The sequence below is a fragment of the Trematomus bernacchii genome, unplaced genomic scaffold (genome assembly GCF_902827165.1).
Source record: "Trematomus bernacchii unplaced genomic scaffold, fTreBer1.1, whole genome shotgun sequence".
NCBI lineage: Eukaryota > Metazoa > Chordata > Actinopteri > Perciformes > Nototheniidae > Trematomus > Trematomus bernacchii.
In genome coordinates, this window is record NW_022988050.1 from 14,896,119 (window position 1) to 14,911,051 (window position 14,933).

General features: G+C 47.9%; 1 protein-coding gene and 1 long non-coding RNA gene across 2 annotated transcripts in view; both read right to left on the minus strand.

The window, feature by feature from the left end:
• The window catches only part of LOC117473711 (PH and SEC7 domain-containing protein 1-like), an 83,399-nt gene that overhangs the window by 67,372 nt on the left and 1,094 nt on the right, over nucleotides 1-14,933 (minus strand). Inside the window, exons 2-4 of the mRNA XM_034119474.1 lie at nucleotides 14,505-14,622; nucleotides 13,030-13,615; nucleotides 11,720-12,187 (exon numbers count right to left, since the gene is read on the minus strand). Of these exons, the coding sequence (XP_033975365.1) occupies nucleotides 11,720-12,187; nucleotides 13,030-13,615; nucleotides 14,505-14,622 (1,172 nt within the window). The remainder of the gene's footprint in view (nucleotides 1-11,719; nucleotides 12,188-13,029; nucleotides 13,616-14,504; nucleotides 14,623-14,933) is intronic.
• LOC117473712 lies at nucleotides 684-8,835 on the minus strand. Its single transcript, XR_004555055.1, has 3 exons — nucleotides 8,820-8,835; nucleotides 5,663-5,665; nucleotides 684-841 (listed from the first exon to the last, which is right to left on the minus strand). It is a non-coding gene; the product is annotated as an uncharacterized LOC117473712 (long non-coding RNA).

Sequence of the window (14,933 nt, forward strand, 5' to 3'; positions counted from 1 at the left end):
AATGTCAGGTTCCTCAGAAACGTTAGGGGACACATTTTGACATTCTGCACAGCAGGTGCAGAACTCCGTACAGGGAAGGCCAACAGAGAGGCACTGGCACTTTCCACTCTCTCCACACTTTGCATCTTTGCAATACAAGTGAGTAATGTCTCTCACTTCTGTAGGTGCTGGGGTTTTTGTAAATAGCACTGGTTGAATGGCCCCATCTCTGACAATCCACCCCTTGCCAATAGGACTCCATAACAAGGGTATGGGTTCGGGCTGTGACACCATATCGCTGTCTGAAACATTGCTCTTTACATGTTGTTGAAATGCATCCTCTGTTGGCGGCAGATTTTCCGAGGCTGCATCTGTTGTTGATGCAATTATGAACCTCAGTTCATCCAAGTTTGTGCACATCAGTCCATTTTCCTTTTTCTTTTTTCCATATAGCAGAAGCGCAAATTCTCTTGCGACTGGCAAAGACTCTTCCAAGCTGGCAGAGTCCAAACTGGGCTAGATCTTTGAGCTCGCTGAGATGGGTCTTGAGTTTGGTGAATGCTGTTGTCTTTCCTATTCTGTACAAACTACTTGTTGTGTCACAGCCAGTGAGTGCATGACATGCTGGTCGACAGTTAGACATGTATTTTCCAATTTTCTCACATATGGTGTTGATGGGGACATATATCTCTCTCATTCCATGGCCTGCATGCATGTACACTAGAGATGAACCAAACATGTATTTGCTTGCATAATATATGAGCAGTACTTCCACATCTGTGTCATCAGACCTCACAATGATGCGGGAATATGACTCTGCAAGATGTATGGCATAGAGCACCATCCTTGTGTCTGCCTCCTCCTGTCAAACTGCTGACTCCTGCTGTGCAGATGCTCTTTACCTCCTCCCCTTTGTCAAATCCTGAGTGTAGTCTCTGTTGGGCAGCAGTGACAATAGTTGCTCACAAACATGTACAGTGCAGTCTTGTTTCCACTACTCCTCAAGTACTTCCTGTAGTTTGGAACATTTGTTTTGCCAGTGATAACATGTGTAGGCCTTCCATCACTTGCACCTCTCCTTTGCTTCTCCGGGTCTTTGATTGACTGTGGGCCGTCATACCTGTCAAATACCATGACCACACATTTCATTTCTTGTTTTCTATATATATATAATATAATATATAATATGTGCCGAACACTCTGTATGATTTTGTGAACGGGTGTGTGGCAGCGGGGTGTGGTTAGGGCGCCGGCTGCTGGTGTGAAGGGAGTGGCTCGGCCGGAGGCCAGACAGCTGATCGGAATCAGGTAATCAGTCACTGAATAAAAGCATGTGGTAACCTGGTTCTGGGCGGTCTTGCAGTAGGCAGGATCCTGGGAGGTCGCCGAAGGACCTGTGAAGGATCCCACACGGGCAACGTTTTGCAACCCGTGTTGTACACTTTGTTTTGGTGCTAATAAACGCCTGTGTTCAACCCAAACCCTGCTCTTTCCGTCCCTCTTTGAACCCTGTGTGAGCGGAGAGGCTCACAGTGGCACCTGAACAGGGACAATCATGTCGGAAGGAGAAACCCCGCTGGGTCAGGCCCTCCAACATGCAGGAGACCACCACAGCATTGCAGCGACAGCAGAGCGAGGCTCTGCTCGGGATCGCCTCGAGCCAGCGCGAGGACCGGGCCCTCCTACAGGAGCTGCTGCAGCGTCCGGCCGCCCGGGAGGCCGATCCCGCGACCAACCCGGCCCGACCGCCTTCGATTGCCCTCCAGAAATTGACGGCAGAGGACGATCCGGAGGCATACCTGGACATCTTTGAGGGCACAGCGGCGGCGTGCGGGTGGCCGGAGGAGGAGTGGGCAGCGCGGCTATTGCCCCTGCTATCTGGGGGTGCGCAGTTAGCCGCCCACAGCTTGCCCGCGGCCTCTCGGCATGTGTACCGATATCTGAGGAAGGCCATCCTGGACCGGCTTGGCAGCACGCCAGAGGGACATCGCCGCCGGTTCCGGGCACTCCCCTTCGAAGACGCTGACCGGCCCTTCTCATACGCGCAACAGCTTCTGGATGCAGCGAGCCGCTGGCTCCAGCCGGGGGTGCGCTCGGCGGAGGAAGTCGTCGGGCAGGTGGCGCTGGAGCAGTTAATCGCCGGCCTGCCATCTTCAACGGCGAATTGGGTCCAGTGCCATCGCCCCACCAACCTGGAAGCAGCCGTCGTTCTCGCGGAGGACCACCTCTCGCTTCCCCGGCGGAGCATGAAAGAGGAGCCCCGACCACCGGCCGTCTCAGCGGGCAGACCCATCCCAGCCCCGAGGAGGAGATTTCCTGGAGCAGCTGCCCTTCCTCCACCACCACCACACGGCCCCAACCCCGCAGCCCCGACACTTTCCCCCCAAGCCCTACCTTACCCTCCTGTTTTTATCTCTCCCCAGGGTCCGGCCTACGCTTCTGGTCGTCCAGCACCACGGGGGGCTCCTCAGACGCCAGGGCTGGATTGCTGGCGGTGCGGGCAGCCCGGCCACGTCCGACGGGAGTGTCCTCTCATGGAGGTCGGACAGCTGGTCCGGGTTGCGGGACCGCCAGTTGCCTCCCCCGATTTGGAAGGGACGTACCGTATACCGGTATGTATACAGGGGGGTACACACCAGGCTCTGATGGACACGGGCTGTAATCAGACGATGATCCATCAGCGCTTGGTTCGGCCTGGGGCATTGATTGAAGCATCGTGGGTGAAGGTGAGGTGTGTGCATGGGGATATTCACCAGTACCCGGAGGTGACGCTGGAAATTTCTTATAAGGGGAAAAAGCATAGAGTCAGGGCTGGAGTTAGCACTCGCCTTACGCACCCTCTGATTTTGGGAACGAATTGGCCGGGGTTTGCTAAGCTAGCGGGGGATATGGGGGTGCGTTCACGGACGGCAGGGAAATGTGAGTTGTGTGCTGTGTTTAGTGGAGAGTCAGAGGCGGCTGACGACGTCGAGGGGGAAACGGACACGGAGGGGGCCGCGGAGGTCCCTCTGGCCCAGCTGGTGTTTCCCTTGGAGGATTTCCCCCTCGAACAGTCGAGGGACGAGACCCTTCAGCACGCCTTCGACCAGGTGGTGAGTATTGATGGCTCCCAGCTACACCCAAACGCAGCACTCACTCACCCACACTTTACGGTGGTTGTATCGTGTGAGCCGTGACACACAGACAGGAGATATAAATACCAGAGGTGGGGACTCGAGTCACATGACTTGACTCGAGTCAGACTCGAGTCCCATATTTTTGGACTTGAGACTTGCTTGACTAACATTGATAAAAGACTTGACTTGACTTTGACTTGGTATTCATGACTTGAGACTTGACTTAAGCTTGAGACAGATGACTTGAAAGGACTTGACTGTTTAAAATTAAATATTTGCGTTTGTTTTTGTCGTGAGATATTACGTTTAGTTTTTTCAAAAAACGTGATTGGGTGATTATAGCGCCGTGCGCGCAAACCTGGCAACCCACTAGACGGCAGGACTGTCAGTTAACATGGCAGCGGCTAGCGTTACTCCAAAAATAGTGAAGTTTGGATTCAAGGATTATGTTGTTGATGACGCTAATAAGAAGAGAACAGCGGTATGCAGGGTCTGCAGCATAAAGATCAGTGACACGACCACCACAACATCCAACTTCATTCGTCACTACAAAAAAACCCACAGAGAAAGGTGCGTGAATGTGTTGTGTTAGCTAGAAAGCTAACGTTAAGTTTAAGCTACGTTAGACTTGGTTTCAAATCGATTAAGCATTACAAAGAGAAGACAAAACGGTAAATGAACACTAGAACCTCCAAGGGATTCATTTGTACTAACCACCCCGATACTGACGGGCTGTCAGGAGAGGGAGAGAGAGAGAGAGGAAAAGAGATGCCTCGTTTATGTCCCCTGTGTTATTATCAGAAGTTACTGTAAACTGTTGAATAATGTAGTTCATCTACTTTTAGTAGTTTGTTTAAATGTTTTAATTATGTTGTTTTTGTTTGTAGAAGTGCATCATTCCTTGATTTATTGTAAAATGAATCTGAACTTTTTGATCTGTTATGATGATAAACTGAAGCAATTTCTAAATTAACCCAATTAAGTGAGTTTTAAATCGTCCTACTTAGTTTATAAGGAAATTATGAAGAGGAACAAATTAAATGATTTGAAAATGATATCTATGTAGGTGCTGATGCTGTTAGCGGTTCTAGTGTTAACAGACATTTAAATTAAATATGTGTAATGGCAAATGCCATATACGATTTTCTTACCTGGAATTCTGCCTTTTTGAACAGACTTTTTGATTGAGTCCTAGCTATATTGTCTGCAGTTCTAGGGTTAATATGAATCTAATATGATTGTCATCGGTCTAAATTAGATTTCAAATGATTAACTGTGTATGTAATGAAGATCATAGTGTGGGTTGAATCCATTTTCATAACCACTGTCTTTTAACTGATTTAAATGCGGAAACTGGGCTTATTCATCAGAATTTTGTATGACTTGACTTGACTTGCTTGACCTGAGCAATGACTTGACTTGACTTGCTTGACTCTCACCACAGTAGAGATGGCAAATCCGGATCCTTTTACGGACTCAGGGTCTTCTGAGTCAGTCATTGAAGAGATCCGGATCATACGAGTCATTTGAGTCATATGAGTCAGCATCACCAAGACCGTAGAAATCCTACCGGTGCAACCGAAAAGTTGTTGCATTTCACGAGCATATTATTATTCCATATATTTTGAATATATATATATATTTGTATATATATATATATATATAATATCTGCATGTATATTTTCTATTTCGACATGTATATTTTATATTTTATTTTCTTTTTCTTTCTATTCTTGTATATTTTGTAGTTTTGTTTTATTGTAAAATGCCTTTTATGCTGCTGTAACAACAATTTCCCAATTTGGGATCAATAAACTATCTATCTATCTATCTATTAAACTGACGTTATATTAACCTCCGCTACACAGTGTATTTTGCTTTAATAAAAAATGTTGATCACAAAAAAAAGGGTTATTTTGCGATTTGGCAAATCTGAGTCTGCTGTTGACTCGTGCATGAGGACGAGTCTGCTGGATCTCTGGATCTGCTGCTATATGGTTACGGCTCCGAGTCCGCACGAGTCTGCTCTGCTGTGTGTTGCAGCGAGTCAGGATTTGCGAATCTGCGAATCTGCGAATCTCTGAGTCTGCTGTTGACTCGTGCATAATATAGCGCGGGAGCCGGGTGCTGGAGGAGGGGCTATGCTCGTGCACATGACGAGTATGGATCGCTGGATCTGCTATGCTATTACGGTTAGGAGCCGTCGGCTCCTCTGAGTCCCCACGAGTCTGCAGGAAGTTTCATTGATCCGCGTCCCCTCCCCTGAGCCAAACGATCACTTCTGGCAGCTATCCTACCTGCTAAAGGGTAGGCAGATGGACTGGGGTACGTTGTAATGTGATTTTACATGTTATAAAGAGAGTAGCGAGTGACGCAATTTATAGTTTTAATTTGTACGTCACACCAAGTGTGGGACTCAGGGACTCGGGTTAATCGAGAGGGGAGACTCGTCACGACCAGCTCATTTCTAGGATCCGGGTTAATGATCCGGATGAATCAGGACTCGCCCATCTCTACACCACAGTGACTTGGGACTTGCTTGATACTTGTAGGTCAAGACTTGAGACTTGCTCATGACTTGCACATGTAGGACTTACTCCCACCTCTGATAAATACCCAGTTGTTGGTGCCAAAAAGCCGTCGGGAAATGGTTTTCCAGGCGGCTCATTATAACCCCATGTCAGGTCACCTAGGGTACGACAAATCACTACACCGGATAATGGCCCGATTTTATTGGCCGGGCATTCGCGCAGATGTGAAGCGGTGGTGTGTATCTTGCCGTGAATGTCAGCTGGTTAACCCGCCGGCCACCCCCAGGGCGCCTTTGCGCCCGTTACCATTGATTGAGGTGCCTTTTGAGAGAGTTGGTATGGACCTCATCGGGCCATTAGACCGGAGTGCACGGGGATATCGCTTTGTACGGGTCCTAGTGGATTATGCAACGCGATATCCCGAGGCAGTGCCGCTGCGTAATATCTCTGCAAAGAGCGTCGCGCAGGCACTGTTTCACATTATCTCCCGAGTCGGGATCCCGAAAGAGATCCTGACTGACCAGGGCACACAGTTTATGTCACGCACACTACGCGAGCTGTATGAACTATTGGGCGTCCATTCAATACGGACTAGTGTTTACCATCCTCAGACCGACGGCCTGGTGGAACGGTTTAATAAAACACTAAAGAACATGGTTCGTAAGTTCGTTCACGAGGATAGTCGTAATTGGGATAAATGGCTAGATCCTCTGTTGTTTGCAGTGCGGGAGGTGCCCCAGTCCTCCACGGGATTTTCTCCCTTTGAGCTCTTATTTGGCAGGAAGCCCCGGGGTGTTTTGGACCTAGTTAAGGAAAACTGGGAGGAGGGTCCAAGCACCAGTAAAAACGAAATACAGTACGTTATGGACCTGCGAGCAAAACTCCACTCACTGGGGCAGATATCACGGGAGAATTTGCTCCAGGCTCAGGAACGTCAGCAGCGCCTGTACAACAGAGGGTCGAAACTGAGACAATTTTCACCGGGAGATAAAGTGCTTGTATTACTCCCATCCTCTAGCTCTAAACTACTCGCCAAGTGGCAAGGACCCTTCGTGGTCACACGACGAGTGGGGGACGTAGATTATGAGGTGGTGCGTTCTGACAGGGGGGGAGCAACACAGATTTACCACCTTAACCTCCTGAAAGCATGGAGGGAGGTGGCGTCTGTTTCTCTGGTCACCACGGTGAGTTGGGACCGGAGGTCATTAAAAGCAACAAATTAGCCCCGGTCTGTTGTGGCGACAATCTCTCACCGGGCCAGAGAGCAGACGTTGCTTCGTTGCAAAGGCAGTTTGCCGATGTGTTCTCCCCGCTGCCAGGGCGCACCTCTCTCATACACCACCGCATAGAAACGCCCCCGGGCGTGGCCATTCGTTCACGGCCCTATCGGCTGCCTGAACACAAGAGGAAAATTGTTCAGGCGGAGCTTCAGGCTATGCTAGAGATGGGAGTGATAGAAGAGTCCACCAGTGACTGGTGTTGCCCCGTCGTGCTGGTACGTAAGTCCGACGGGTCAATCCGGTTCTGTGTGGACTACCGCAGGGTGAACGAGGTGTCCAAATTCGATGCTTATCCAATGCCCCGGGTCGACGAACTCCTGGATCGGCTAGGCACTGCTCGCTTTTACACGACGCTGGATTTAACCAAGGGCTATTGGCAGATTCCCCTTTCTCCAGAGTCTAAGGAAAAAACGGCCTTCTCCACTCCGTATGGTTTATACCAATTTATCACACTTCCTTTCGGGTTGTTCGGAGCTCCAGCCACCTTCCAGCGGCTCATGGACCGGGTGCTGCGTCCCCACTCTGCATATGCTGCTGCTTACTTGGATGATGTCATCATTCACAGTGAGACATGGGAGCAGCATATGCAGCAGGTGGGGGCAGTGCTCGAGTCCCTGAGGCAGGCGGGGCTCACGGCCAACCCGAAGAAGTGTGCAGTTGGACGGAGGGAGGTACGGTATCTGGGGTACCACTTGGGCGGCGGGCAGGTGCGGCCACAGATAGAGAAAACAACCGCCATTTCAGCCTGTCTGGCGCCCAAGACGAAAAAAGAGGTCAGGAGGTTCATGGGGCTGGCCGGCTACTACAGGCGGTTCATCCCGTCCTTTTCGGAGCTGACCAGTCCCCTGACCGACCTGACCCGAAAGGGTGCTTCAGATCCGGTCCAGTGGACGGAGCAGTGTCAGCTGGCGTTTGAGAGGGTTAAAAAAGCCTTCTGTGGTAAGCCGCTTCTGTATTCTCCTGACTTCTCTCTCCCTTTTGTGTTGCAGACCGACGCCTCGAACAGTGGGGTGGGGGCCGTTTTGTCCCAGCAGGTAGAGGGGGTCGACCGCCCCGTACTGTACATTAGCCGTAAGCTCGCCCAGAGGGAGGTGAACTACAGTACGGTGGAAAAGGAGTGCCTCGCCATACGGTGGGCGGTCGGCGCCCTACGGTACTACCTCCTGGGGCGCCCTTTCACCCTCTGGTCGGACCATGCCCCGCTCCAGTGGCTCCACCGCATGAAGGATGCCAACGCCCGGATCACTCGGTGGTATCTGGCGCCACAGCCTTTCAACTTCAAGGTGATCCACAGGCCGGGTAACCGGATGGTCGTGGCTGATTTCCTCTCTCGCTCGGCGGAGGGGGGGGGGGAGTCAGCTTGCGGCCGGCGGGATCCCGGCCTGAGTCGGGCGGTGGGGGTATGTGGCAGCGGGGTGTGGTTAGGGCGCCGGCTGCTGGTGTGAAGGGAGTGGCTCGGCCGGAGGCCAGACAGCTGATCGGAATCAGGTAATCAGTCACTGAATAAAAGCATGTGGTAACCTGGTTCTGGGCGGTCTTGCAGTAGGCAGGATCCTGGGAGGTCGCCGAAGGACCTGTGAAGGATCCCACACGGGCAACGTTTTGCAACCCGTGTTGTACACTTTGTTTTGGTGCTAATAAACGCCTGTGTTCAACCCAAACCCTGCTCTTTCCGTCCCTCTTTGAACCCTGTGTGAGCGGAGAGGCTCACAGGGTGTGTCAATGCAGGTGCATTACAAAAAGTGCACACCTGTAATGAGGACCCAGCTCTGAAGAATAACAACAAAATAAAAGAGCAACTACATTGTCAGTGCAGCCCCACAGAGACTACACTCAGGTGGCATCTTGGCAGGTGGATTTGACAAAGGGGAGGATGTGAAGAGCATCTGCACAGCAGGAGTCAGCAGTTTGACATCACTGTACAGTGATCAGGAGGAGGCAGACACAAGGATGGTGCTCCATGCCATACATCTCCCGCATCATTGTGAGGTCTGATGACACAGATGTGGAAGTACTGCTCATATATTATGCAAGCAAATACATGTTTGGTTCATCTCTAGTGTACATTACATTACATGTCACTTGTTAGACGCCTGGGCAATCCCCACAGGAGCAATTTGGGGTGAAGTGTCTTGCCCAGGGACACAATCGCCGTTTCTCAATGTCGAGTATACCTGCTGCAGAGCCACTATTTCAAGTATACTATGTCATCGACTGGCGCCGAATGCTGGGCATTTAACATGCATTTAAACAGTCCTTCGGCTCTGCAGCAGGATTACTCAACATTGAGAAACGGCCAATGACATGCTGACTGCAGTGGGACTCGAACTTGCTATCCCCTGATTCAAAGTTCAGCGCACTAAGTTCAGCGCACTATCCCACTGAGCCACAGCCTCCCCACTACATGCATGCAGGCCATCGAATGAGAGAGAGATATATCCCCATCAACACCATATGTGAGAAAATTGGAAAATACATGTCTAACTGTCGACCAGCATGTCATGCACTCACTGGCTGTGGCACAACAAGTAGTTTGTACAGAATAGGAAAGACAACAGCATTCACCAAACTCAAGACCCATCTCAGCGAGCTCAAAGATCTAGCCCATTTTGGACTCTTTGCCAGCTTGGAAGAATCTTTGCCAGTCTCAAGAGAATTTGCGCTTCTATGGAAAAAAGAAAAAGGAAAATGGACTGATGTGCACAAACTTGGATGAACTGAGGTTCATAATTGCATCAACAACAGATGCAGCCTCGGAAAATCTGCCGCCAACAGAGGATGCATTTCAACAACATGTAAAGAGCAATGTTTCAGACAGCGATATGATGTCACAGCCCGAACCCAAACCCTTGTTATGGAGTCCTATTGGCAAGGGGTAGATTGTCAGAGATGGGGCCATTCAACCAGTGCTATTTACAAAAAACCCCAGCACCTACAGAAGTGAGAGACATTACTCACTTGTATTGCAAAGATGCAAAGTGTGGAGAGAGTGGAAAGTGCCAGTGCCTCTCTGTTGGCCTTCCCTGTACGGAGTTCTGCACCTGCTGTGCAGAATGTCAAAATGTGTCCCCTAACGTTTCTGAGGAACCTGACATTTAACATTCTATTCTAGTATCTATATACTTGACCTCTCACAGAATGATTTGATGAATATACTGTACTTTGAATTAAGGTTCCAGTTTCAATAAAACCTGTACTATTTACACCTATGTTTTAGAGGCTTGCAATTTAGAACTAATACACTTTATTTTATTGGGTTACTCTTATTCTGACTATTTGGTGATGTAGTTCAGCCACCTGGTATTTCCCTCTCCAAATATAATGACCATCAGAGTGAGCATTCTTAACTTATAGGCTATTATGCCACTTATCCCCCACTCGGAATTTGACTGTATCAGAGAAGAGGTACTGTAGGCCTACAGTATGTCTAAAGAAATCTAATTTGCAATAGAACTGTACCAGATATGTCCAAACAACTACTGGTTAGTGTTCAATAGCACCCTAGACAATTCAGTAATGGTATATTTTTTAGGGATTTCTGTTTTTCTGATAAATGAGAGAAAAGTGATTGAGTCCTATGTTCCTATCACCAAAAAGTACAATTTCCGTCTAAACTAAAGCTAAGTTTACAGGACTATAATTCAGTATTTCTTTAGGTAAATAATTGTCTGACTATTTTGGTGATGTAGGACAGCCACCTGGTTCATACCTCAGCAAGTCTGAAGAGGAAAAGAGTGGTCATTCTCAAGTTATGGGCTTTTTTGTCACCTTTCCCATATTCGGCCTGGTGTAATTTGGCTCTTTTTCAGGGATTGGGGTAGTTCTAAAGAACAACCAAAAAAACGTTTTTTCCCCCAAAATAAAATTTGACAACAATCAATTTCATTAATGGGAGACCCTAAAGATAAGAAAAATCATTGTTGTGTTTTGTTCTACCTCGGGTAGGGGTATCTCGAAAACTAAAGCCTTTTTTGAGGACTTGCTGCTAGTTCCCAGCACTTAGTTCCCCCATGGAACTAAAGAGCAGATCGCGTTCACACCGGAATAAGTCCCTGAGGGAAGATTACGCAAATGAAGCAAATGAAGCCGCTTACGTCACTTCTTCTTCTTCTGCTTTGGGTTTACTGGCAGGCCACAAACAACTTCACGGCGTATACTGCCACCCGAAGTCCCCGGCCGGAAGTCCCCGGAGTTGGGGACTGGCTTCAGTAGAAGCTGCTGGGACTCCCAGCAGCTTCTACTGAAGCCTTCCGAGTAAATCGCCAGAACGCCTACACCTCCTCATCACTCCACCGCTCCCATGTTTGTTTTTTTGTGTTGCCTTAAGTTATTCTCTCTCCGTTGGTGCGCGGGGCTAATGCTAATGCTAATAATGCTAATGCCAGCAAATACAATGGCAGCTTCACAAAACTTTTCCGAGTTTTACGGGGCGTGGTTTGCAATTCGCCCAGCCAATCAGAAATGGGAACCTTTTTCTCCCCAGGAAAGTACCTGCTCTCTAGCAGGGACTGAAAAGGGGGGAAAAGTTCTCATGAACTAAGTTCTCTTTTTGGTGTGAACGCAAAATCCCAGGAACTATCGGAACTAAAAGGGAAAAGTACGGGGAAAAGTACTCCGGTGTGAAAGCGCCTATTACTACACATAGGTCTCCAACAAACAGATATTTCCATTATCCATTTATCATTTGATCATTTAGTCTATAATCATTACTAAACAAAAAAGATTAACCAATCAAATAAAATAGTTGCCAGTGATTTTCCTGCCAATTAAGTAATCATTGCATCCCTTTAATATTGACTTGCTGTGAACTCACCTTGGTAATGAGAAAGAAGGGTTGCTGTACCAGCTGCTCCCCAGCTGTGAATACCCTCGTCCTTTGGGTGGCGTGTCGTCCGAACCGCTGCTCAGCCTCTCGCTGGACGGGGCTCTGGTGGCGTCCGAGTCCCCAGTCATGGTGAAGATTGAATCGGAGATACTGGGCCTCTCATCGTGTGCCAGTGGGGCGAAGCTGAGCTGGACGATCTGCCTGGTGCTCTGGCAGACCGGACCGTGGATGGCAGGGGTTAATGTGGGCAGGTCAAAGGTCAGGACGGTTTGGGTGCTCGAGGTAAGCAGCTCCTCGCTGTCCAGGCTGTTGTACGAGGTGCCTTTGGCTCGGTGAGACTCCATGATGCTCTCAAAGTGGCGGCTGAAGGTGTCCTCTGCAGCACAGCGAGGGCCGGAGACCAAGATGGGGGATTTCAGGGCCGGGTGGTGGTTGTCAAAAAATGTTGCCATTGGTCTGGACAGAGAGGGAGGTTTTAGGAACGCTGCAACAACACAGCTGTGTTTATAAAGAAAAGGTTAAATGTGAAAGGACACATCTAAAAAAAAGAGGAACTCCAACTTTTGAAGCAATAGTTTAAATGTTTTTGAAGTAGGGTTGTATGAGGTACTTATCCAAATACCTTGCTATCTTTACAATTGTTACTGCTTTACCTTGCTTTCAGAGAGCACTTTCCGACAGGAAACTGAAGCTGTTATCTATGCTTTGCCCAAAGCCACAAGACTGCATTGAAAAAACACACATTTTAGCCAGAACACTGAGTTGCTGGTCTACCGCTTACTTGATTGGTTGTTTTGTTTGTGTAATTGATTCACTTTGGTGAATCTAAACCAACCAATTTACAAAATAACACACAAACTGCTAACAGATCAAGGCAGAAGTAGACCAGCAACTCCTGCTCTCTTAAACTGCTATAGGTTTGGTTTGGTGGGCTTTTTTATGTAAACAAAATAGGTTTTTCAGCTGCTTTGCTTCCTTGTTGATACTCCTATGTATTTGTCCATACTCTGGGTGTTCCAAACACTAACTACTGTATGTAATACATTGACTACAGATAAGTACCTCCTTCAATCTCCACTTCAACACATCACAGAAAACTACCTACAGTATGTGTCTGTCTGTGTACTGTGTTGTTAGACATATCTGTTTACAATCTACTTGAAACATAGGTTTCCAACCAGTGAGATCAAATTCAGATCAAAATACAGTTAAGGGGAAAATCCTGCTTCACTATAGTGTTTGAGAACATGTGTGTGTTTGCAGCTTTGTGCATGCCTGTGAGTGAGTTTCATGTTCACCTCTTCATAAGGTGACCAAACACCTCTGGGTCCTCCTGAGCTGCATGCTGCTGCTTCCTGTTGTCTCCTTGCATCCTCACACTGGCCCAGCTCACCATTTCTTCCTCGTCTTCTTCTTCTTCCTCCTCCTCCTCCTCCTCCTCCTCCTCCTCTTCTTCCTCCTCCTCCTCCTCCTCCTCCTCACCCTCTCCCCTTCTCTTCTCTGTGACCTCCCCATCTGTCCTACCATAAGCCAGACCCCCCAGTGGGCTGCTGCCTGTACCCGAGGTGCCCTGGACGCTGCGGTTACTCCCAAACGCAGAGTCGGCGTCGTCCAGCTCCGCCAGCAGCACCTCGTCTATGTCCGTCTCTCGGTAGCAGCGAAGAGGAACTGCATCAAGGTCAGTTTCTGAGTACTTTAAGGTCCGGCGAATAATGCCAGTTTTGGGGGAAGTCCCGATGACAGCTGGAGGAGGGGTCACCAGCTCTACCTCAACTTGTTGTACGTTGTGATTGGCAGAAAGCAGAGGGAGGGAGAAAGGGGGAGTTGGTGTGGGAGACTCGCTGGAGTTACCACTGGGAGGAGCTGTGGAGGCTTCCAGAGAATCTGCACATGGATAGAGTTAAATATCAACCTCAATGCTCGAATGATAACTCCCTGTTTTAACTGCATGCAAAACATATTTAGATCTTATCATGATTAAAAATGAGAATGAAACCTCAATACTGTCTTTGGTAAAGACCGAAATCAAAAAGTATCCAAAGGTACTGAAAGATGGATGACTAAATGTCTCTTCGGATTCAGTATCTTTATTTTTTTTGGCATGGTGACAGCTGACTGGTTAAAACTCCTCTGCATTTCTTAGACATTTCAGCTGAGATATGAGTCACTTCACAAGCAGGATTTATTCAGCTCATTCAAAAGTTTTTACAATACCAGAAACCTTTCTGAAACAGCCCTCTAGAGTGTGCAGAAGGGAAATGCCAATGAATTAGTGCTCAAATAAATGGGCTAAGATAAACAGTATAGGTGTTTCAATAAGACATCTCTGGAAGTTTTTACCTAAACAAATGTATGTTATTCTTGTGGTCTTTAATTTACAGTAAAATCATATCTTTCCTAACACGAGACACAGAGTGCAGAAGGGAATTTGAACTGATAAGCAACAGTCTGTGGAGCAGTTTCTCTACCAGCTTAGCAGGTCATAGAAAAGAAGAAGATTTTGAGGTTTTAATTGTTGAGCTCATCTATTCATTTACATTTTGACATTATTTCTGTTAGGATTTACATGTAAACAATTAATTAAATACCTCTGTAGTATGGACTTTCATTTTTTAACGAGGTTCTCTATTTCCTCAAACAGCTGGTCTTTTAAGTTTTTAGCAAATATTGCTAAAAGAGGAGGAAGTAGTGCATTTGTTAGGGACTATTTTAAGCAGTGAAACCATCATGAAAGTGCAGTAACTAGATGAAATTGAGTTGGACATGCTCTCACTTTTCTCTCCCCTGCTAGCAGCCTCCTCAGCAGGGGTCCCAAATAAAAACTCCCACTTGGCACGAGCGATCCTTTGACAATGGAGCGAGGGCACAGGCAATGCACAGCCACTGTCCGTCTGAAAGACAAATACAGACACGTGAGAGACTAGCTCTGTGCAGCATTAAAGGGATGGTTACAGAGATACAGTTAATCACTTTCTTGCACAGTTAGATGAAAAGTATCCCCCTCATGTCGGGGAATAATCTGATGTTATTAAGGAAAACTGATTGTGTTGGTATTGAACAAAGGAGAATACAAGATTCTACATAAGGGGCCGTTAAGGTGTTTGTAGATAGATTTTTAAAGTTTGGAGAGAGTACTTCCTGTCTTAATGCTAAGCTAGGCTAAAAGCTGCCTGTCTCCAGCACTCCAGCTCTATACTTACAG